Source organism: Sorghum bicolor, chromosome 1 (assembly GCF_000003195.3).
Source record: "Sorghum bicolor cultivar BTx623 chromosome 1, Sorghum_bicolor_NCBIv3, whole genome shotgun sequence".
NCBI lineage: Eukaryota > Viridiplantae > Streptophyta > Magnoliopsida > Poales > Poaceae > Sorghum > Sorghum bicolor.
In genome coordinates this window covers 71,437,630-71,460,015 of record NC_012870.2, presented here as the reverse complement: position 1 = coordinate 71,460,015, position 22,386 = coordinate 71,437,630, and the positions used below count along the sequence as shown (strand labels likewise).

The 22,386-nt window shown below is 41.6% G+C and overlaps 2 protein-coding genes across 2 annotated transcripts; both read left to right on the top strand.

Moving 5' to 3' along the window:
* On the top strand, positions 8,895-12,205 carry LOC8054339 (chloride conductance regulatory protein ICln). The gene is made up of 7 exons (XM_002468130.2): positions 8,895-9,236; positions 9,321-9,444; positions 10,496-10,610; positions 11,017-11,076; positions 11,148-11,231; positions 11,310-11,386; positions 11,769-12,205. Exons 1-7 carry the CDS (start codon positions 9,076-9,078, stop codon positions 11,835-11,837), a joined length of 690 nt encoding a protein of 229 aa, XP_002468175.1. The 5' UTR covers positions 8,895-9,075; the 3' UTR covers positions 11,838-12,205.
* On the top strand, positions 16,293-18,407 carry LOC8078846 (40S ribosomal protein S20-2). The gene is made up of 3 exons (XM_002468129.2): positions 16,293-16,505; positions 17,047-17,160; positions 18,024-18,407. Exons 1-3 carry the CDS (start codon positions 16,382-16,384, stop codon positions 18,164-18,166), a joined length of 381 nt encoding a protein of 126 aa, XP_002468174.1. The 5' UTR covers positions 16,293-16,381; the 3' UTR covers positions 18,167-18,407.

Sequence of the window (22,386 nt, the reverse complement as noted above, 5' to 3'; positions counted from 1 at the left end):
GAGGGAGAGCGTCACACAGTATCAATGAGCATGGGGTACAGTATGGCAAGTTCTGACCTCTGACTCTGAGTATTGAAAATTACATCCGAGGTCACCAGTTCGTCACTGCTCACGGAGACACGGACTCACGGGCTATGGCCTTGTGGCCTTGTTCCGAAAAGATTTCGGATTTCGATATTGTAACATTTTCGTTTGTTTGTGACAAATATTATCTAATTATGGACTAACTAGGATCAAAAGATTCGTCTCGCGATTTCCAGCTAAATTGTGTAATTAGTTTTTGCTTTCGTCTATGTTTAATGGTTCATGCATGTGCCACAAGATTCGATGTGACGGGGAATCTTGAAAACTTTTTGCTTTTTGGGTGAACTAAACAAGGCCTGTTAGCAAAATTTTTTTTGTTTTTGGCTACTGTAGCATTTCGTTTTTATTTGATAAACGTTGTCCAATCACAAAGTAACTAGACTCAAAAGATTTATCTCACAAATTACAGGTAAACTGTACGGTTAGTTTTTATTTTCGTTTATATTTAATGCTCCATGTATGCGACAAAGATTCGATGTGACGGGAAATTTTGAAAATTTTTGCGAACTAAGGCCTTGTTTAGTTCGAAAAAATTTTCAAGATTTCCCGTCACATCGAATCTTTGGTCGCATACATGGAGAATTAAATATAAACAAAAATAAAAACTAATTGCACAGTTTACTTGTAATTTATGAGATGAATCTTTTGAGCCTAGTTACTCCGTAATTGGATAATGTTTGTCAAATAAAAACGAAAGTGCTACAGTAGTCCAAAACCAAAATTTTTGCGAACTAAACAAGGCCTAAAATTCAAAAAGTTTTTAAGATTTTCCGTCACATCGAATCTTGCGACACATGCATGAAACACTAAATATAGACGAAAACAAAAACTAATTACACAGTTGAAAGGTCCTAATATGGCTAGAGGGGGGTGAATAGCCTATTTAAAAATTCTACAAAACTCACTAGAGCAAGTGGTTAGTAAATAACAAAGCGAAGCTTTTTGCTCTAGCTCTAATGGGGAGTTTGCATGCCACCTATCCAACAATTCTAGTTGATATGATCACTAAGCACACAAGAGCTATGTCACTACTCACACTAGAGAGCTATCTAAAGTTTCTATAGAAGAAAGTAAGCTACTCTAGTTTGCGGGAATGTAAGAGAGATGGTTTGATCTTTATACCACCGCGTAGAGGGGATGAACCAAACAATAATATGAAGTCCAATCACCGGGAGAAATCTAATCAACAAACACAATGGAGACAAGCAATTTTTCTCCCGAGGTTCACGTGCTTGCCGGCACGCTACGTCCCCGTTGTGTCGACCAACACTTGGTGGTTCGGTGGCTAAGAGGTGTAGCACGAACCTCGTCCTCACTAGGACACCACAAGAACCTACCCACAAGTGAGGTAACTCAATGACACGAGCAATCCACTAGAGTTACCTTTCGGCTCTCCGCCAGGGAAGGTACAAGACCCCTCACAATCACCGGGAGATGGCCACGAACAATCACCAACTCGTGCCAATGCTCCTCCGCTGCTCCAAGCCGTCTAGGTGGCGGCAACCACCAAGAGTAACAAGAAAACTGCAGCTAGAACAATCCCCAAGTGCCACTAGATGCAATCACTCAAGCAAATGCACTTGGAATCACTCCCAATCTCACAAAGATGTATAATCTATGAAGGAGATGAGTGGGAGGTGTTTGCTTAGGCTCACAAGGATGTTATGTATGCTAGAATGCCAAGAGAGTGAGCCCCAAGCCGGCCAAACACGTATTTATAGCCGCTCAAACAAATAGAGCCGTTGGCTCTTTCACTGGGCGAAATACGGGGTCACCGGACGCTCTTAAAGGGGCACCGGACGCTCAACACCAGCGTCCGGTGCTCCAACGTCAGCCGCGTGTCAGAGTCTAACGGTAACCTGCAGAGCACCGGACGCTGAGCAGGTTGGCACCGGACGCGTCCGGTGCACACCGGACTCATGCGCAGAGAGCTCCGCAAACTCGCAGGGTCACCGGACGCAAGCCACCGGACGCACCCTGAGCGTCCGGTGCTCACCGGACCCATGCGCAGAGAGGGTCGCAAAACGCCCGCACACCGGACGCGCACCACCGGACGCTCAAGCCAGCGTCCGGTGCCTTACCCTAGCTGGGCTAGGCACTGTCTGCACCGGACGCTCAGACTCAGCGTCCGGTGCTCCAGAAGCTAGCGTCCGGTGAGTATTTCTCAGCGAGAAACACTCCCGCGACTTCTCCAAATTTTCCCACCGGCGCAATAGAAAATATGCACTTCATTTTCTGAAAAGCGCCGAATCCCGCCGAGCTTGCGAACTCGGCCTCCTTCTCAAACTCCACCTCTCTCTACCTTCCAAACTCCACCTCCTTCTCAAAGTGTGCCAACACCATAAGTGTAAACTAACAAGTGTGCACGTGTGTTAGCATTTTCACAAACAATTTCTTCGAAGGAGTTAAGTTAGCTCACTAGGTTCTAAATGCATGCACATGAACAATGACACCTAGTGGCACTTGATAACCGCTTAGCCAAAGAATTCCCCTCTTTATAGTACGGCTATCTATCCTAAATGTGATCACACCCTCTATGGTGTCTTGATCACCAAAACCAAAACCCTAAGCAATACCTTCGCCTTGATCTCCATAGAGTTTTGTTTTTCTCTTTCTTCTTTTTCAAGTTGAGCACTTGATCATCTTGTGGTCATCACCATCATCACCATGATCATCACTTGCTCCATCACTTGGCATGTACCAACCTCATTAAGTCTACACACACTTATTATGGAGGTTAGTACTAGGGTTTCATCAATTATCCAAAACCAAACTAGGGCTTTCAACAGTTTATCTGTAAATCACGAGACGAATTTTTTGATCCTAGTTAGTCTATGATTAGACAATATTTGTCATAAACAAATGAAAGTGCTACAGTAGCGAAATCTAAAATGATTACTGATCCACCGTTGGTTGCCAGTCCGCCTGCCATCAGAATTGCACCATCTAGGGCCTTGTTTAGTTCCTCAAGTATTTTGCAAAAAATCCAAAAATCCAAAATCTTGAGAAGCCCACCAAAATTCTAACACCAAATTTTTTTGGTTATGGTGTTTACTTCCCAAAAAATTTTGTAAAATTTTTCAGATTTCCTGTCACATCAAGGCCTTGTTTAGTTCCAAAAAAATTTACAAATTTTTTCAGATTCCCCGTCACATCGAATCTTTAGACGCATGCATGGAGTATTAAATATAGACGAAAATAAAAACTAATTGCACAGTTTGATCGGAATTGACGAGACGAATCTTTTAAGCCTACTTAGTCCATGATTGGACAATATTTATCAAATACAAACGAAAATGCTACAGTACCCATTTTACAAAATTTTTTGGAAGTAAACAAGGCCCAAATCTTGCGGCACATGTATAAAACATTAAATATAGATAACAAAATAACTAATTGCATAGTTTATATGTAATTTGCGAGACAAATCTTTTGAGCCTAATTATTCTATTATTGGACAATATTTGTCAAATACAAACGAAAGTGTTAGAGTGTCCATTTTGCAAAAAATTTTGGAACTAAACAAGGCCAATGTCCCTATTTAATTTTGCAAAAAGTTTAGAACCAAATGAATTTTGGACATGTTTACTTTCAAAATGCAAAATAGCAAAAAATTTTACATTTTGCCCAAAATATTTTGGAAGTAAACCAGGCCCTAGGCAGGTATAGCCATCGGCCCATCGCCCGTTCATCAATGGCGGTGTTTCGATCCTTCAGCGAGTTGCCCGGATCAAATCAGATGTTTGAATGTCAATTAAGGGACTAAACATGAGTTAATTATAAATTAATTGCATAAGCCATGACTAATTCACGAGATGGATCTATTAAACCTAATTAATATATGATTAGCATGTGTTTACATAGTATCATATAACAAATTATGAATTAATTAGGTTTAATAATTTTTTCTTGCGAGTTAGTCTTTATTTATGTAATTACTACTCTCTCTCTCCGTTTAAGTTATAAGTCGCTTTGACTTTTGGTATATTTATTTTGCTATGTATGTCTAGATACATAGTAAAATAGATGAAATAAAAAGTCAAAATAACTTATAACTTGTCTGATAGTTTTGTAAAAGGGTAGCATGGGCTAGGGCTCCTTGCTGTGGTCCCAACTAACAACTTGTTCGTTTGAGATTATTTTGTTAAATTTGCTAGCCATTCATAATTGTTTTTCTCTTGCAACAAATTAGCGAAGAGTACTAGTGTCGAGACAAAAATCACTTTATCACGTTAAAGAAAATAACATAAAAATACTTCTAGTCATTAGATCATTGGTGTTAACTTTACTACATACCCCCTTTGGCTCATTGAAATTGTCATTTTTACTTTTAGACTTCTTATTTGACCATTCATCTTATTCAAATTTTTTTATAAATATTATTTATTTTGCTATGACTTGTTTTGCCAATAAAAAATACTTTAATAATAATTTATTTATCTTATTGTTTATATAAAAAATTGAATAATACGAATGGTCAAAAAAAATAAGAAAGTTAAAATCAACAACAGATGGAGCGAATAGGTCGTATTGTGAGGCCCTGTTTAGATTCAAAAAGTTTTTGAATTTTGGTACCCTAGCACTTTTGTTTTTAGGGGCTGTTTAGATTTGAAATTTTTTGGTCTAAAGAGAAAATTTTTTGTGGAATTGGGACTTGAGAACTAAACGGAGCTAAAAAATTTTGGAGCCAAAATTTTTTAGCTCCGTTTAGTTCTTAAGCCCCAATTCCACAAAAAAATTTCTCTTTGAGCCAAAAAAAATTCAAATCTAAACAGGCCTTTATTTGACAAACATTGTCTAATCATAGAGTAATTAGACTTAAAAGATTTGTCTTGCGATTTTCAGACAAACTGTATAATTAGTTTTGAAAAAATTTTGGTTTTTATGTGAACTAAACAAGGCCTGAGTTGTGACAACTTGATTTGGTCATTGCAATCAAAGAAGTTACTCTCACCGTCCGAAGTTACTTTCGTAAAAAAAAAGTAAGGTTTTGTTTACTTCCACCTCAAAATCCAAATTTTTTTTTCAAAATTTCTTGTCACATCGAATCTTTAGACGTATACATAAAATATTAAATATAGATAAAAATAAAAACTAATTGTAGTCAAAATTTATGAGATGAGCCTTTTTAGCTTAGTTAGTTCTAGTTGGATAATATTTAACACAAACAAACGAAAGTCTACCGGAACTAAACACGGCCGTCTAGCTGTGTAGATACGGACGGAGGGACTAGAATGGATCTAAAAATAGATCTTTAATATACGTTCAAATAGAAAGGGGAAAAAACCATTCACGCATGCGTAGCCCATCGACTGGCAGAACCTCAGACTATGGGCGAGTCGTGTCCCCTGGCAGGCAGGAAGGCGTCATGCGGTCACAGTGACGCTACTGGCATACCGTGCACGCGGGTCAGACGCCCGGCCGGACGCACGCTGGTCAGTTGGCAACCCCCGAGGTCTCGCCATTCCCTCGTCGTCCGCGCCGGCCGCGTCAGGGTCTGGGCAGCGCCCGTCACGCTGCCACAGTGCCACTGCGCGGGCAGTACTGTAGTGAGCTGGCGCCAGGCTTTGACTGCCGTCTGCCGGGCACGGGCACGACGACGTGCTGTGACGGACTTCGGACGGGACCAGCGGTCGTTGGACGTCCTGTCGCGGCGGACGACGACGTGGGCAAGAGCGGAAAACCCGCGGGCACGGCAGAGGCGACCGCGGTGTGCTGCCACGGACGCGACGGGCGGGCGCCAGGACTCGCTTCGACCGTGGTCTGCTGCTGGGCGTCGCCGTGTCGGTGTCGCGCGCACGGGCGTGTGCATCCGGTTCTCCTGTCGAGTGCACGGGCCACGGGTGCCGGGCGCGAGGTGGCCGGGGCGGGGGGGCAAAAGCTCGCGCGGGCCGACGGGGCGGGGCGTCAGCGTGGTTACTGTGCACTGTTTTGTGCTGTGGTCAGTGAAACTCTGGTTGTACAGCGTCCGTGTCGTATTGTTGCGCGTCGTCGCTGCCTGTCGTCTCGCTCACGGCCGGGAACGCAACAACAGTTTGCTGGGGCCGGCCTGGGACTCTGGGAGGCTGGGACCGTGGGTATCTCAACACTTTTTTCATGGGTTGTTCATGTACGCTGCTGATAAAGTGATACTAACTGTACATGCCTCGCCGTGCACAGGGGCGCCGGTCTTGCTCGTGACGGTGCATCGAAACCCAACGGTATGCATTGCGGATGCTGCGGGCGGGTATGTGCTACGAATGTACGGTCTATTTGGTTTTGTCCCGTGACAAAATTGAGAAATGTATTTTAGGCGCACATGTTCCAAAAATAGCTCATAGTCGATCTGGTCAGAAATAATAGATGACGAAGGGGGAGGGAGACTGTCCTAGGAATAGGACAAGAACAGAAGAGTCTCACTTTATGATGTTTTTGAGGGAAACGAAATCTTTCCATATCTTTGTATCAAGTTTTTGCTCCTTGTTTAGTTCCTCAAAAATTTTACAAAATTTTTCGGATTCCCCGTCATATCGAATCTTTAGACGTATGCATGGAGTATTAAATATAAGTGAAAATAAAAACTAATTGCACAATTTGGTCGGGATTGACGAGACAAATCTTTTGAGCCTAGTTAGTCTATAATTAGATAATATTTGTCAAATACAAACGAAAATGTTACTATTCCTATTTTGCAAAAATTTTTGGAACTAAACAAGGCTATGCACATCGACTTTTGCGGCACATCGACTTTTGCACTAAATATAGACAAAAATTAAAACTAATTGTACAGTTTACCTGTAAATCGTAAGATGAATCTGTTGAGTCTAGTTAATCCATGATTGAACGATAATTGTTAAATAAAAATGAAATTATTACAATACCGAAAACCAAAAAGTTTTCGAAATAAGGCCTTAGTGAAAAAAAAATGTTTGCGCTTTTGGTATCCTTTGTCTGCAGAGTGGCAACAAAACTATGCTTCTCAAGCTGAAAAAATGTCTTTTTACTATTCATCCTCACAAACTTGACACAAGAGTATTAGCCTTATTTCGTGCTGCTTCCACACAAATTATCTGACTCCACCTCTGCCTCCGTCACCGAAGCTAGCGGAGTGACACCAAACATATACTAAGAGGAGACATTTTTGACGATGATGTGAGGAGGTAAAATCGTTTTCTTCCTATGGAGCTGAAGCCACACAAATGGGGGCTCCGTTGGAAGGCTCCGACACCAGAGCACGCGTATGTGGAGCCTTCCCAAACATGCACTTACAAAAGTACAACTAAACCTGTTTTTCTGAGCATTTTAAATTCTTATAGACTTATAGAATTATAAGTGACATGAAACTCTAGTTCTATATCTTTTTCTCTTTTGTATATGTTTTATTAGATGTCCTTGAAGGAAGGAACAAACATAAAACGAGAAAACACGTGAACATATAATAGACACATTACCACGTAAATAGCTTTGGTTCATGCTTTTAGGCTTTTTACCAGAACACATCTCTAAGTCCTGTTTGGTAGGGCTTCAGCTCCTCATGTAGAGTAGCTTCTCTAGTGGAGTTGAACTCGTTAAAAAAATATTTGACAAAAACAACTTTATTTATAGTTTTATAAAAAAATATTAGATTTAAGAGGAATACTAGACATATTTCTGCAGCCCTTGCTCCTTGCTATGTTCGGTTTCTAGGTTTGAGTGATCTAAAATCATTCCAACTAGAATTACTTTTTTGAATTTATATAATTACTTTTACTGGGAACGATTCCGGTCGACCCCTAGCTCCGACTTAGGGGGTGTTTGAGACTGCTCCACAAACTCTGCTCCATAAACTCCACCATGGAGCAGCTCTACAAAAAACTCGAGTTTGTGGAGTACTCTTTAGGTGCTCTCACAACTCCACCCTTTTTCCTCGAACTGAGTACGTGGAGCTGAAACCGTTTGGCTAAAAAACGTGAAGCAAAGCTGAAAACGTGAAGCAGAGCAGTCCCAAACACTCTCTTAATAAAAAAAAGAGTAAAATACACTGGCGGCCCTTTAACTTGTCAGCCTGTGCCACTTTGGTACATGAACTTGCAAACCCGAAAAAGTGACCTCTGAACTTGTCCGTCTGTGCCACTTTGGTCCATGAACTTGCAAACGCAAAACAGTGGCCCCTGAACTTGTCGGCCTGTGCCACTTTGGTCCATAAACATGTAAAGGCTCTTTCAACGCGTCAACAAATATTTATTTATTTCATAACTAATTATTAATGAGATGCTAAATTCATAAAATGTTTTGTGTAGCCTCTTCACGTGTACTTTGCCTATGAAAAATATGAAACCTAGAAAAAAATATTTTTTGCTTATTTTAAAATTATCTCTTTTAATTAATAAATGCAACGAATTGATATATTATTTGATATATTTGATGCTACGAATAAAAATATATCAATTTTGTAAATTAAAAAAGAAGTATTGACATCATTGCTGACGTCAACACCATAAACGGTGCCATGCATGGCCTACCAAAGGCGGCCACGTGGCAGAACAGTACCATGCGGCCGGTGTTATTTTCGTATTTGCATGTTCATGGACCAAAGTGGCACACGTCGACAAGTTCAGGGGGCACTTTTTCGCGTTTGCAAGTTCATGGACCAAAGTGGCACATGCTGACAAGTTTAGGGGCCTCTTTTTCGCGTTTGCAAGTTCATGGACCAAAGTGGCACACGACGATAAGTTAAAGGGCCGCCGGTGTATTTTACTTTAAAAAAACTGTTTTTAAGTCCCGTTTAGCAAGCCGTCAAAAGCCGGAGCCGAACCCTGCCGGAGCTACTATTTGTACCGTTCTGGTCCCTTCTCCCTTCGACCTTCGTCGACTTCTCGGCACAATACATTTCCCAACACACAGCGCCGTACGCACGGCACAGGCACGGTCCACCACCGCTAAACCCTTCCGAAAGAATCCCCAAATCTCGCACACCCCGAAGCCTTTGAGGCCCGAAACCCTAGCTCCTCGGCCTCCCCGCCGCTTCCACCCATGGCTCCAGGACTGCAGCTCTTCACTGACATTGCCGACGACGGCACGCCCCGTCTCAACGCCGCCTCCGGCGAGGAGCTGGTCCGCGTGGACCGCGCCGTCGCTGTCGCCCTTGGCCCCCGCTCACCGGAGTCCCCGGGGACTCTGTTCATCACCACCAGGTATGGAGCTCAGATTATGGCTGGTTGGCTGCGACCCTTCTTCGGATGCCTATTCTTTCGTTAACTGCTGGCTGGTTCAACCAGGAGGATGATTTGGCTTAGCGAGGCGGAGAAGGGCAAGGGCTACGCGGTGGGCTTCCTCGACATCACGCTTCACGCCGTGTCGCGCGACCTGGAGGCGTATCCCTCGCCCTGCATCTACACACAGGTGATTGGAGCAGCAAGCGCTCGGTTTGCTGATACTTGCTCCCTTTGAGGTCCAATAGGATCAGAGATTGATCATGTGTAGCTCTGATGTTCTAACTGTTGAGATGTCTGTTCCTAAAGTGTGGGCCTATCGTATTGAACTGACTTGGACCTTGGTCTAGGATCTATAGAGTGTTCTTAGCTGTAAGCTTGTACTAGTTGGTAGTGGCCTATTTGGTTAGGCCGTGCATTTTAGCTTGAGATGCTCTTCCTGGGAGACCCCTTTGCTTATGGAATTACAGAAAACGTTCTGCTGCTGTTTGCTGGATGTTTTAAGAACACCTCAGCTTTTGGGGAAAAAGGAGCTCTGATTCACAGATCATAGAATTATCATGGATTATTCGGTGCAGGATCTTTGTGTCTCACGGCGCGTAGTTGTAATTTTGTTTCCTGGCTATTGCAGTTGAGTTGTAGTCAAAGTTGATTGTGGATTTGGTGTTTATAGATTTGCACCGTTTGGTGTTTTGATTGGTACTTTGGGACATTTGTGCTCAGATGTTCTCTTGTGGATATACTCAAGGTCCGTCAGCTAGGTTCTTATGGACTGTTTGCCTGTTTGAAACTCGTTGCATTTTTTCACTGATGAACTAAAGTTCTCCATTTGCATGAGAGGAGGTGGCTGATAACCTTTTTTTTGTCTCATTTGTGATAGCTGGGAGTACCTGTCTTATTTCGTATGAGGTTTCTCTATTGCTTTTTCATTGATATGTGACCAGTGATGTTGCTAGAGTTTATGAGAAAGCTAACCCTCATTTGCATAAGATGTATGGTACTCCTTGTTTTTTTCCCTTCCAAATGTGCATTTTGCACCCTGCTGTGTTGGTTAAAAGTTTGTGAATAACAACCCTGCTTACCTTATTTAATAGCTGCATAACCTGATTATGAGTAGTCTGCATCTGTTTTGGTGTTTAATAGGTGCACTGTAAGCCATTATTTGTCTGTTTTTTTTCTGTTGTTTAGTTTTTAATATTCTCTTGTTTAAATGTCTGACTTTTTGTGCATTTAATTTGAAGATTGAGGCAGCAGAAGGTACAGATGAGGAGGCTGGTGAATCAAATCCTGAAGCAAATGAACTAGAGCTATCTAAAGTATCTGAAATGCGGCTCATACTAGCAGACCACAGTCAATGTATCCTTTTGAATTAACTTGTCTCATTAAAATATTTCCTTCAAGCATGTCTTTATGCCTTGAGCTTGATGCTGGAGTTTAAGTGCTTTCTGATTTAGTCTCCAGGACTCGTGGTCTAGTGAACTGATTCAAGGCACTAAATTATGTTATGCAAATAATTCTCACAGATAACCCTTGTGAATTTAATTGTAAAACTGATATCAGCGAACTACTAAATTTTCTTGTTTCTTGAGTTCTTGAAAAAAAAACCTTGGTCCCTTCTTCATCCAAGGGGTATACTTTACCAATTTGAAACTGGTTAAGATTATTACCTGCCTACCTTTACTTTAGTTGATTATTTTAATCGTACAAACTTTTTTATATAGTTCATGGCATTGCATGACTTGTATCCTTGACAGAGCTTCAGTGGATGCACTTTTTGATGTCTTCTGTCATTGTGCTGAACTGAATCCTGATCCTAATGCTGGTAAGCCATGAATTTACAGTTGATACTTAAAAGGTTCTGTCGCAGATCTATGTAATCTTTTGAATTCACAGAGCGCGACGAGGAGAATGGTTGGTTCCATGGTGAAGATATGTCTGATGGTGGCTGGGTTCATGATGATGAGGACATGGTTGATGGTAAGCATTTTGTTTCTCTTGTTCTACATTTTTGCTCTAATGTGATAGCAGCACTTAGATGTCTTACCTTGCATGCAGAAAATGCCCCCCAGTTTTTCAGTGCCAATCCGATAGGTCAAAATGGTGGATATGACCTCACTCGTTCAGTACTTGAGGTATCCAATGAATTTCTTTGTATCTTAAGTTTTGTTTTCATTACTATTGTATAAGCATATAATGGAACAAATGCCCATCTGAGATAAGCCTTATTTAGCCTATCTGTTGATTCTTGACGTCTTCTATTAAAGCTGAACGCTGAAAACAATAATATAACACAAATATGAGTGTTTGTCTGAATTATATGGCTGTTAGAAATTGTTGCCATGGATTTATTGTGATATTAATTTTGAATTAATCTTGATTCTGGGCTACTTTTTGCTGTGGTGAATCAGTTATTGTTTGAAAAAATGGAACAGTATCTGTCCCGGTGTATTTATTTCTTATTATGATTAAACAAATAAGACTCTCAGTTAACATTACTGGTATTTTGGCTTGCAGCTTCAAATCGACGACCAGCGTTTTGAGGATGCAGAGGAGGAACAGGAGAGCCATGAAAATGGACATTAGAAACAGGAACATGTTCCTTGGGAGCATCGTGTGATTTATTTTGTTGTAAATCACTACCGATGCAACTTGGTTTGCCTACTGTTTCGTCTACACTTTCTCTTCCTTTTTCCTTCCTCGATGTTATAGGATTAACATCCCTGGGTGACTCTGGAGTTGCATCGATGGTTTCTTTTGGTGAGAAAAGGTCTTGCTGCTGGTCAAGAATGTAACTTGTAGAGCATGATGCTGAATCGTGTGGAATTTGTTGAGTACTTTTGATCTAACAAATAGAAGGTCGAATTGGGAAAGGAAATGTATTATCGTTTCCCTTGTATATCATGGCACAGCTATTTACTCTGTTTAGAATGAAGTTCAGTTTGGGTGTTGCATGGGCCCTTCTGATCCCGTATTGATTAGCGTTGTTTGCTTCACGGAATTCGGGAACGTATAATTAGCGCTAATGGGCTTCCTGACTAGTGCCTACCATGTGTTATCTTTGTTCAAAAAGTCATGTGCCTGCCACTTGCCTTGCTACCCATCATCCCATGAATTAAGGCCTTGTTTAGTTCGTAAAAAATTTTGTTTTTGGCTACTGTAGCATTTTGTTTTTATTTGACAAATATTGTCCAATCATGGAGTCTAGGCTCAAAAGATTCATCTCACAAATTACAGGTAAATTGTGCAGTTAGTTTTTATTTTCGTCTATATTTAATGCTCTATGTATGCGACCAAAGATTCGAGGTGACGGAGAATCTTGAAAATTTTTGCGAACCCGACGAGTGAAACACGTTAGAAATAATCCCCACTCTAGAGCATCTAAATTTCGTGGAAGCCTGAAAGTGAAAACCCCCTTTTCCCCGAGCGCAAAAGCACCGTGACGACAAACAGTACAACCGAAGCACAGCCCAAGCATGAACATGTCAAATATTTGAAAATAGCAGCAGTTTCTGAAATCGCGCACAGTTTCTGAAAATAGGCAGGCAACAGATTGGTTCTGGATGTTGTCAACCCATAACAGGTCCATCGAATAAAAGTGTATGGAAATAACAGTTTAACATGTTAGAAAAGAAGCTTCTACCCCTGCAATGATGTCACAACAGCACGTACTGGGGTCTTGTTCTATAAATCTCTAATTCAACGCTTCACAGAAAAGTCATGACTATAAAAAAATAAAATGATTGACACATTCGAGTCAAACGAACAGGCTATCTTGCCAAATCTTCAGGACGCCACCACCGTGGCATGGTCACAAAGCCAATCTGTTTATATGGCCACAATGTAATGGCATTCATATAAGGCCTTGTTTAGTTCCAAAAAAATTTTTGCAAATTTTTTCAGATTTCCTGTCACATCGAATCTTTAGACACATGCATAGAGTATTAAATATAGACGAAAATAAAAACTAATTACACAGTTTGGTCAGAATTGACGAGACAAATCTTTTAAACCTAGTTAGTCCATGATTGAACAATATTTATCAAATACAAACGAAAGTGCTACATTGTCAAATTCCCAAAAATTTTTGGAACTAAACAAGGCCTAAATGTATTAGAATGCCGTGCCATGTATTAGAATACCTGTTACAAAACTTGCTGGCATCCCCAGGAAGAGTCCAGTCTAGGTGACGAGTTGGATTAACATCATAGCCACTGTTGCATTGATAGAGAAAAAAATAAAGTGAACAAGAGGTAAGTAGGACTGACATCACTTTCTTATCTCAGATACACTTTACTGCACATAATAACAAAAACAGATTAAAATACTCATTTTAAAATGCAGACGCACCTTAGAGATTTTACAAGTGGAAGACATAGGCTTATCTTGGCATATAGGATCATCATTCAGAATCCCACCAGTGGCGATCAGCCAAGAGCTAGAACCTTGCTGTGGGGCTGAAATTTGAACACATCATTGAATCCTAGGGTGCGAAGATCAGAAAAATTCTCGACACTGACAGGAGCAGTGTTGTCCTACGTAAGGGCCTGTTTAGATTGGGAACGAAAATTTTTGGGTGTCACATCGGATGTGTCGGAAGGATGTTGGGAGGGGTTTTTAGAAACTAATAAAAAAACAAATTACATAGCTCGTCAGGAAACTGCAAGACAAATTTATTAAGCATAATTAATCTGTTATTAGCATATGTGGGTTACTGTAGCACTTAAGGCTAATCATGGAGTAACTAGGCTTAAAAGATTCGTCTCGCGATTCTTAACTAAACTGTGTAATTAGTTTATTTTTTTATCTATATTTAATGTTCCATACATGTGTCCAAAGATTCGATGGGATGGATGAAAAAATTTTGGGTGGGGAACTAAACAGGGCCCAAATCATATTCTCCCAAAAACCCGATGACAACGTGGTCTTCATTGCACACTTCCATCTATGCGATGAAGCAAAAGAAGAGTAAACACTGTTCACAATTATCACAACTACAAATAAAAAACTAGTAAAGGATGATTAGCAGCACCAACCTTCAAGTTATCATGGTCTTTCCTTTTATCATTTAAAGCTTTAACCAGGCTTGCTGAAGTCATGAACCTTGTAGCATCTCCATCACAATCTATAGCTACGCCTGAGTATGCAAATAGCACCTTGTGCTCTGCACAAGATCATAATTTATGTTAGTTATAGTAACAAATGTTTAATATGTCTGGAAAAGAAGAGTAAAACAGCACATATAATCACCATCGACTACAGCAAGTAACACAACACTTTTAGACAAACCTGATGCAACTTCTTCACTCAGCTCACTCCAAACACCTAATATTAAAGAAACATGATACTCCATCCATCCAAAATTGTAAGTCATTACATGAATCTTAGAGAGTCAAAGCATTTTCACGTTTGACCAAAATTATAGAGAGAAATACTAAGATTTGTAACGTAAAATGAATATACTATGAAAATATAATTAAGGAAGAATCTAATGATATTTAGTTGGTATCATAATAATTATTATTTTATCATATAAATTTGGCCAAACTTATATGACTCTCCAAGATTTTTGGAATGACTTACAATTTGAGATGGAGGGAGTACAACACAACTATCAGTGCCCAGATAGAGCTGTAAGAAACATGAGCACAAAAGAGGAAGGACCACCAGACCGAGCCCAATAGCTCAGTTGTCTCTCCTTCCTCATTGCAAACTATTTTGTTATTTGTTGAGCTTCTTGTGAGGTAAGTTCGTTTATTCTTCTTCGAGCCTCTTGTGAGATGAGCTCTTTCATTCTTCCTCTTTGACCTTCTTGTGGGAACATCACCAACCCTATTATTTTTAAACATCTTAAAGACACTAAAGAGGGTTGTTTCCCCCTAAAGAAAGAGTGCAAATTTTGGGTCAAACCAGTAAAGCGATGCATTTTTTATGACATGACGGTGTATTTAAGATGAGAGAGAAGAGATGAGTTTGATCTAGATAAAATCCTCTTGCCATGATTACCAATTTTATATGAGTCTTGAAATTAAATGTCATAAAACCATAGAATGAAACTCTACATTGAGAATGAATGTTTCATCCAAATTTTATTTTATTTCACATAACATAGCAGTCTTACAAACAACACTATAAAAATTCCTACTAAGGTCTTGTTTAGATTTAAAAAGTTTTTGGATTTTGACATTGTAGCAATTTTGTTTTTATTTGACAAATATTGTCCAATCATGGAGTAACTAGGCTTAAAAGATTTGTCTCATGATTTACACGTAAACTGTGTAATTAGTCTTTTGTTTATATATATATATATTTAATGCTCTATGCATGTGCCGCAATATTCGATGTGACGAAAAATCTTGAAATTTTTTGTTTTTTAGGTGAACTAAACAAGCCCTAAGACTGCCTAAGCTAAAATAAGCTTTCCTACAAGCTCCAATCAATTCTGATAAATGATAAATGTAAAAGCAAAAGTAAGGCCTCGTTTAGTTCCCAAAAAATTTTACAAAATTTTTCAGATTCCCCGTCACATCGAATCTTTAGACGTATGCATGAAGTATTAAATATAGACGAAAATAAAAACTAATTACACAGTTTGGTCGGAATTGACGAGACGAATCTTTTGAGCCTAGTTAGTTTATAATTAGACAATATTTGTCAAATACAAACGAAACTGGTACTATTCACATTTTGCAAAATATTTTGAAACTAAACGAGGCCTAAATACGCAGGAGGCGACCGAGGTAACCGAGGCGACGACGGAGGTCGAGGTGGCGCCGACGGCGCATGCCAGGTCGAGGTCGGGATTGCGCGGGTCGCGACGCGCGAGCCTCGCCTCGAGCAGAACGGGGAAGCGGTTCCCGAGCGAGAGATGGGCCAGACGCGATCGGCGCCAGTGTCATGAGGTCGGGCTCCTTCCCCGCGTGGAATCGTGCTGCGAAGTGGGCTCTAGGGGGATGGGTCCAACTAAATGGGCCGTTAAAGGCCTGATTCCACTTGGGCCAACCCGTTAACTTCTCATATAAGTAGCCTCGAACCCATCCTCGGGCGAAACCCTAGCTTGCAGCGCCGCCTGGACCGAGCAGCCGAGCGAGTAAGCGAAGACCCCCGCTTCCCCCAAGCTCAAGAGCACCATGGCGTCGGCGGCAGTTTATGGCGGCCTCAAGGGGAAGCTTGGCGTAGAGGATGCCCCCGAGCTGCAGCTCAACCGCATCCGCATCACACTCTCATCCAAGAACGTCAAGAACTTGGAGAAAGGTATAACCAAACCTTATGAATTCAGACTCATATATATTTTCTGATGTGATCTAACGATCTTAGTTCGTTTGGAGTATGTGGTAATGGCGTATACAAGCTTCCGTTGATGGATGTTTATGATTATGCTTTAGATCTGCCTGTCGAATTTGTTCTAGTCTCGAGAACATGTACAAATCTATGAGACAGTTAGTCGCTGGTTACAATTGCTGGGTGTGGGAACCGTTGTATTGTGTTGGTTATCTGAACAAAACTCCTATGCGCGTTTCGATTTACTGTTTGCCTATGCACAAGCAGTGCAGCGCCTAAGTGCTTTGATTGTTATGTTGGATGGTATGGAAGGAAGGAATTGGCAACTGAAGTTTGCACTCGTTTACTTTGTATATACTTCCTTACTATCTTGTATCATTAGGCTGATTAAACTGTATTCAGTCACTTGCTATGATGCAAGCTACACCACTCAGTATTGGACTGTCGTTGCAGAGTTGCTTTCAATACTTGAACTAACAATTGTGTGGGATTTCTCCTTTCTGGTACATTTCAGTTTGTGCGGATTTGGTGAAGGGAGCCAAGGACAAGCAACTGAGGGTTAAGGGACCTGTCAGGATTCCTACTAAGGTTCTCCACATCACCACCCGCAAGTCCCCTTGCGGTGAAGGTATCGAGCTATTTCCTAGCCTCTGCTGTTGAAATTGTTTGGGTTGGTTTTGGTTAATTTGACTGATTGATTGAGTTTTTAGTGCTTTCATTAATAGGAACACATATGTATACATTCACTAGTATAAATAGGTGCTTCACCATTAAAATGCTTGTAGTTTGCACAATATTATGATATTGCTATTTTTATGTTTGAATTAGTTTGGTGTTTTTGAATATCATTTTCTTCTAAATAGATTTATCCCTATCTTACTATTGTAACATGTAAAACTACTATATACATCCGGTACCCTGGTAGGCGATTTTTGTGTTTTCCCTGTTCTCTGTTCCTCATTATTGGTCATTTTGGCTTTTGGTATACGCCTAGATATACACAATATCTCAATGCACCTAGTAGAATCTAGAAAAGCTTCAATGGGCTATAATTTGAAGCAGAGGTCCCAATGCACCTCGTTTTATGTTACCCTGTTTTCTGTGTCAAATTCTGGTGGGAATGGAATTCATGCCATCTCAAGTACACTGTAGCCTTGAGTAACTTCAGACTTCGTATTCTGGATAGTAACACCTAAGCCAGTTTGACACATTTTAGTACGATTTAGTTATTGGTGATTCCATCTTCTAGAATGTGGAGAAGCGGCAGTCTAGAATGGCAGGCCAAGGCCCCTTCTTATTTTTCAAATTCTTGAAAAAACAATTGATTTAAGTGAACAAATTTTGTCAAATAGAGAGTCCTTACATAGATTGCCCACCTCTGCGACTGTCATCAAGCTCTTGCATTGCACATGGAATATAATGGGATATTGATACCATACTTTTGTTGTCAAGTCATGAATTTGGCTGATCGCGTTCTAATTTGTTGGTCAGGAACAAACACATGGGATCGGTTTGAGTTCCGCATCCACAAGAGGGTGATTGACCTAATCAGTTCCCCTGATGTGGTGAAGCAGATCACCTCCATCACCATCGAGCCCGGCGTTGAGGTCGAGGTGACCATTGCAGACGTGTAAGGACAGTGCAGTTCAGCAATGTCATCAACTATCTATATCTTTGTGTTGCTTTTGTTTTGTGCTCCTTGTGTGCTTGTAAGAGAGATATCGAGTTATTCTTAGCATATAAGACTTTTCTTTCCCCCCCTATAATCCTATCGTAGCTGTATGTCTGATCTGTGGCCTGTGAGCTGTTCAACTTAAAAATTTTGATTCAGTAATCTGGTTTATCAGGGCAACATGGTTAGTGCCAATCGACTTATCGATCACACTGTCCACTAACTGGTCGGATTTTATGTGTTGGTTCAGCTGGTCGCTACTTGGTTAGTTAGTTGGTTCGTGCAACAGGTTTTAGCTTGCTACAGTATTTTTAAAATCTACATTTCTTTTGTTAAAACTATTATTGGGCAAATTGCGCACACACGCGAACTATGCCGAGAGTGATTAACTGCAGTAGCTAGCAGGGATCTCTTTTTATATCTAGGGGCTTCGCCATCAGAGCGAATATATCGCGGACGCGATGAGCGCATGCGAATCGCCCGGCGGGCGTCGAGAAACAGTGTACCAATTGCGCGACGCCGCGATCCCTCCACGCGGGCTGCCCGGCGCCCGCCATGGCGCCATGCCCTTCCTGCTGCTGCCGTACCACGGGCACTGAGGCCTTTTTTACTTCTACCCAAAATTTTTCAAGATTTATCGTCACATCGAATCTTTAGATGTATGCATAAAGTATTAAATATAGACGAAAATAAAAATTAATTGCTCAGTTTGGTCAAAATTGACAAAACGAATCTTTTGAGCCTAGTTAGTCTATAGTTGGACAATAATTATCACAAACAAACGAAAATGCTACAGTGTTGCGAAATATTTTGCATGGGCCTTGTTTAGTTCCCAAAAATTTTTGCAAAATTTTTCAGATTCCCCGTCACATCGAATCTTTAGACACATGCATGAAGTACTAAATATAGACAAAAATAAAAACTAATTGCACAGTTTGGTCGGAATTGACGAGACAAATCTTTTGAGCCTAGTTAGTCCATGATTGGACAATATTTGTCAAATACAAACGAAAAAGCTACAGTGTCCATTTTGCAAAATATTTTGGAACTAAACAAGGCCCAAGAACTAAACACGGCCTGAAGTAGTGAGGACTGTCCCCACATCACGGCCTTATTTTCCTTGATCGATAAATTACCAGGTAGTTGCGTTACAAGGAGAATAACGAGCTCGTTCGCTTGTTTGAGAAGCCATAGTTGAAACTATATTGTTTGGTGATTTGTTGCAAGAGAAAAATACTGATAAATGATAGATAAATTCGAGCTCAAACGAATAGGCTCAACATCACGGTGACTTTGATCCAGTACAGGTCAAGGATCAAGGAGGCTCAACATCACGGTGACTTTGATCCAGTACAAGGATCAAGGAGATAACTCAGAGTAGAGTATAAGTGAAGTGAGTACCAAGCTTCGAGATCGTTCGACCGTCACAGGAAAAAGAAAAAAAACAAGAAACGAACAGCTGACTTGACTTGGGCCTTGTTCAGTTCACGAAAAATTTTGATTTTGGCTATTGTAGCACTTTCGTTTATATGTGACAATTATTGTCCAATTACAGAGTAACTATGCTCAAAAGATTCGTCTCGCAAATTACAGACAAATTGTACAATTAGTTTTTATTTTCATCTATATTTAATGCTTCATGTATGCGTATAAAGATTCGATACGATGAAAAATCTTGAAAAAAAATTTAGAAACTAAAGAAGGCCCAAGTCTCCTGGACGGACCCATCCGGTGTGTAATCAGAGCAGTTTCGGTGTGGAAGTGTTCAACCCTGCACCGCCACTGTAAAACTTCAATGGTGTACTGCTGGGCTCACGCTGTCAAGGAGAGGAGATCAGTAGCGTTCGTGCCACTGGTGCTTACTCGTAGTCGACAGTCATAGGACGACTTGGAAGTCACTGGACGCACATGGCCGCGCGCATGCTCATTAGCCCGTAACAGCTCAGTTGCGTCGAGTAGAACAGTACGACCCATTGTTGAGAAATTAACCACCCTTCTTCTAGCAATTGGAAAAAGGAAGATGCCATAATCATCCCGCTACTAGGGCCTTGTTTAGTTCTCAAAATATTTTGCAAAATTTTTCAGATTCCCCGTCACATCGAATCTTTAGACACATGCATGAAGTATTAAATATAGACAAAAATAAAAACTAATTACATAGTTTGGTCGAAATTGACGAGACGAATCTTTTAAGCCTAGTTAGTCCATGATTGGACAATATTTGTCAAATACAAACGAAAAAGCTACAGTGTCGATTTTGCAAAATATTTTGGAACTAAACAAGGCCTAGGGTAAACGCTAGAACAGTTACGTGACTGATACGGATGGATAGTGACTATTAGGCCATTGACAGGCGCAAGGAACTGCAACTATACCTGGGCAACGGGCCGGCCCGGCACGTTGCCTAACGGGCCGAGGGGGCCCGTCGTGCCCTGCGGGCCGTGCCTTACCGGCCTGCGGGCCTGACCTCCGGCCCAGGCACGGGCCCGTGGGCCTTTTTGCGTACCGGGCGGGCCCGTCAAGCCGGACCGGCCCATAGCCCGTTGAACAATAACATATCAATAAACACAGATTTAAAAGCATATTTCAAACACATTCATCAATTCATCACTTCATCAGTATAAAGAACACATTTAAATACATATGACAGATGTAGAGAATAGATTTAGATATCAAAATGAGTTATTTTATACAATGTTGTTATTTGACGGGCCGGGCCGGCCCGCGGGCCTGAAGTGCGGCCCAAGCACGGCCTGCAGCCCCGTGCCGTGCCAGCCCGGGCCCAATGACCTTCGGGCCGGGCCGGGCTAGGGCCGGGCCAAAATGACGGGCTTCGGGCCGTGTTCACGGGCTCGGGCTGCATGCTCAGGTATAACTGCAACAATAATGGGGCATGGGAAACAAGGATACGCGAGAGAGGAAGCGTACCGTACCGACAGTCCAAGATCCGATCCTTAACCCGTGATGCAAACGGCAATTGCAAATGCTTGGTGTGAGAGAGGACCGGCGCGCCGCGCGCGACCCCACCGACCACTCGCGACGGTGGCTTTGTATAAAACGAAATCAGACCAAACGATAACGATGAACCGAAGATTTTGAGCCCCAACGGAAGCTCCCCCAACAACCGAGAACGAAGCGAAATCCCGGAGGCACCTGGTAGGTCTGGTCCACACGAGGCGAGCGCGAGGCGAGACTGACTGATGATTTTCAAAAGGCGCAAAGGAAAAACAAGGAGAAAATTTCGCTGCAACAGCATCTGCTTTTGTGATTATGGAAGCACTTTTAGAGCATCTCCAACCATTATGCATTTGAAGTTATGCATTTTAGGCAAATTGCAAACCCCCAAATAAAAATGGCAAGACTAAAATCGGGTGATCTCCAACCGTTATGCAAAATGCCAAGTCCATCATCTTTTTTTTTCCTGGAAATTTTGTTTCGCGGCACTCCTTCCTGCGCGGCCAATCGATCCCGCGCCAAACAGCCCGCCGTCGTCTCCCGTTCACCAATTCCCGCGCCAAACAGCCGCGTAGTACCGATAGTGAGCTGCGCTATTCGTCGTACCGATCGTAGTACCGATCTCCCGTTCAGTCGTTCACCGTACCAGTTCGTCGTTTGTTGGTCATCAGTTCGTCGTCGTATAGGTTCGCCCCTTGGCTCCAGTAACGATCTCCATCAGGTCCAGAAACGCGCGCGTGAAGCTGGCGAAGGAGGACGCGCGATGCTTCTCCTATCGCGTGAAGTGGTGGCGGCGTGAAGGGAAACCGCGCGAAGGGAAGAAAAAAGCCCGCGAGGTGGAACCGAGAATCCCGTGATCTCTATTTGCATAGCGGGACTCCTTTGGCATATATGCCAAGTTTCCCCCTCCAAATGCATAGCTATGTAAAATGCATAGTCCAAATGCATAACGATTGGAGGGGTTTTTTTTGGAGTTTTATGCATTTTGGTAAATGCCAAGTCCATTTGCATAATGGTTGGAGTTGCTCTTATACAAAGTTTAAAGCTACATTAAACTTTTGCAGATATTTTAAATTGAGGCGATAGGGTTTTGGACACGTCGGTGCCATATATGCAATCTCCCCTCTCTCCTTTTTTTTCCCTTCAAGCACATTTGTGGTATCCTCGTCAAGGTCACTCCGATACGAACTAAAAAATATATATATATGGGGGAAATATTACATGTAC

What these genes read in the sequence shown, in the direction of transcription:
- LOC8054339 (XM_002468130.2), top strand. Translation starts at nt 9,076, where the DNA reads ATGGCTCCAGGACTGCAGCTCTTCACTGACATTGCCGACGACGGCACG. An exon ending in ACTCTGTTCATCACCACCAG is followed by an intron (nt 9,237 to 9,320) that starts GTATGGAGCTCA and finishes TGGTTCAACCAG; the next exon opens with GAGGATGATTTGGCTTAGCG. An exon ending in ACTAGCAGACCACAGTCAAT is followed by an intron (nt 10,611 to 11,016) that starts GTATCCTTTTGA and finishes ACAGAGCTTCAG; the next exon opens with TGGATGCACTTTTTGATGTC.
- LOC8078846 (XM_002468129.2), top strand. Translation starts at nt 16,382, where the DNA reads ATGGCGTCGGCGGCAGTTTATGGCGGCCTCAAGGGGAAGCTTGGCGTA. An exon ending in CGTCAAGAACTTGGAGAAAG is followed by an intron (nt 16,506 to 17,046) that starts GTATAACCAAAC and finishes GGTACATTTCAG; the next exon opens with TTTGTGCGGATTTGGTGAAG. An exon ending in CAAGTCCCCTTGCGGTGAAG is followed by an intron (nt 17,161 to 18,023) that starts GTATCGAGCTAT and finishes TTTGTTGGTCAG; the next exon opens with GAACAAACACATGGGATCGG.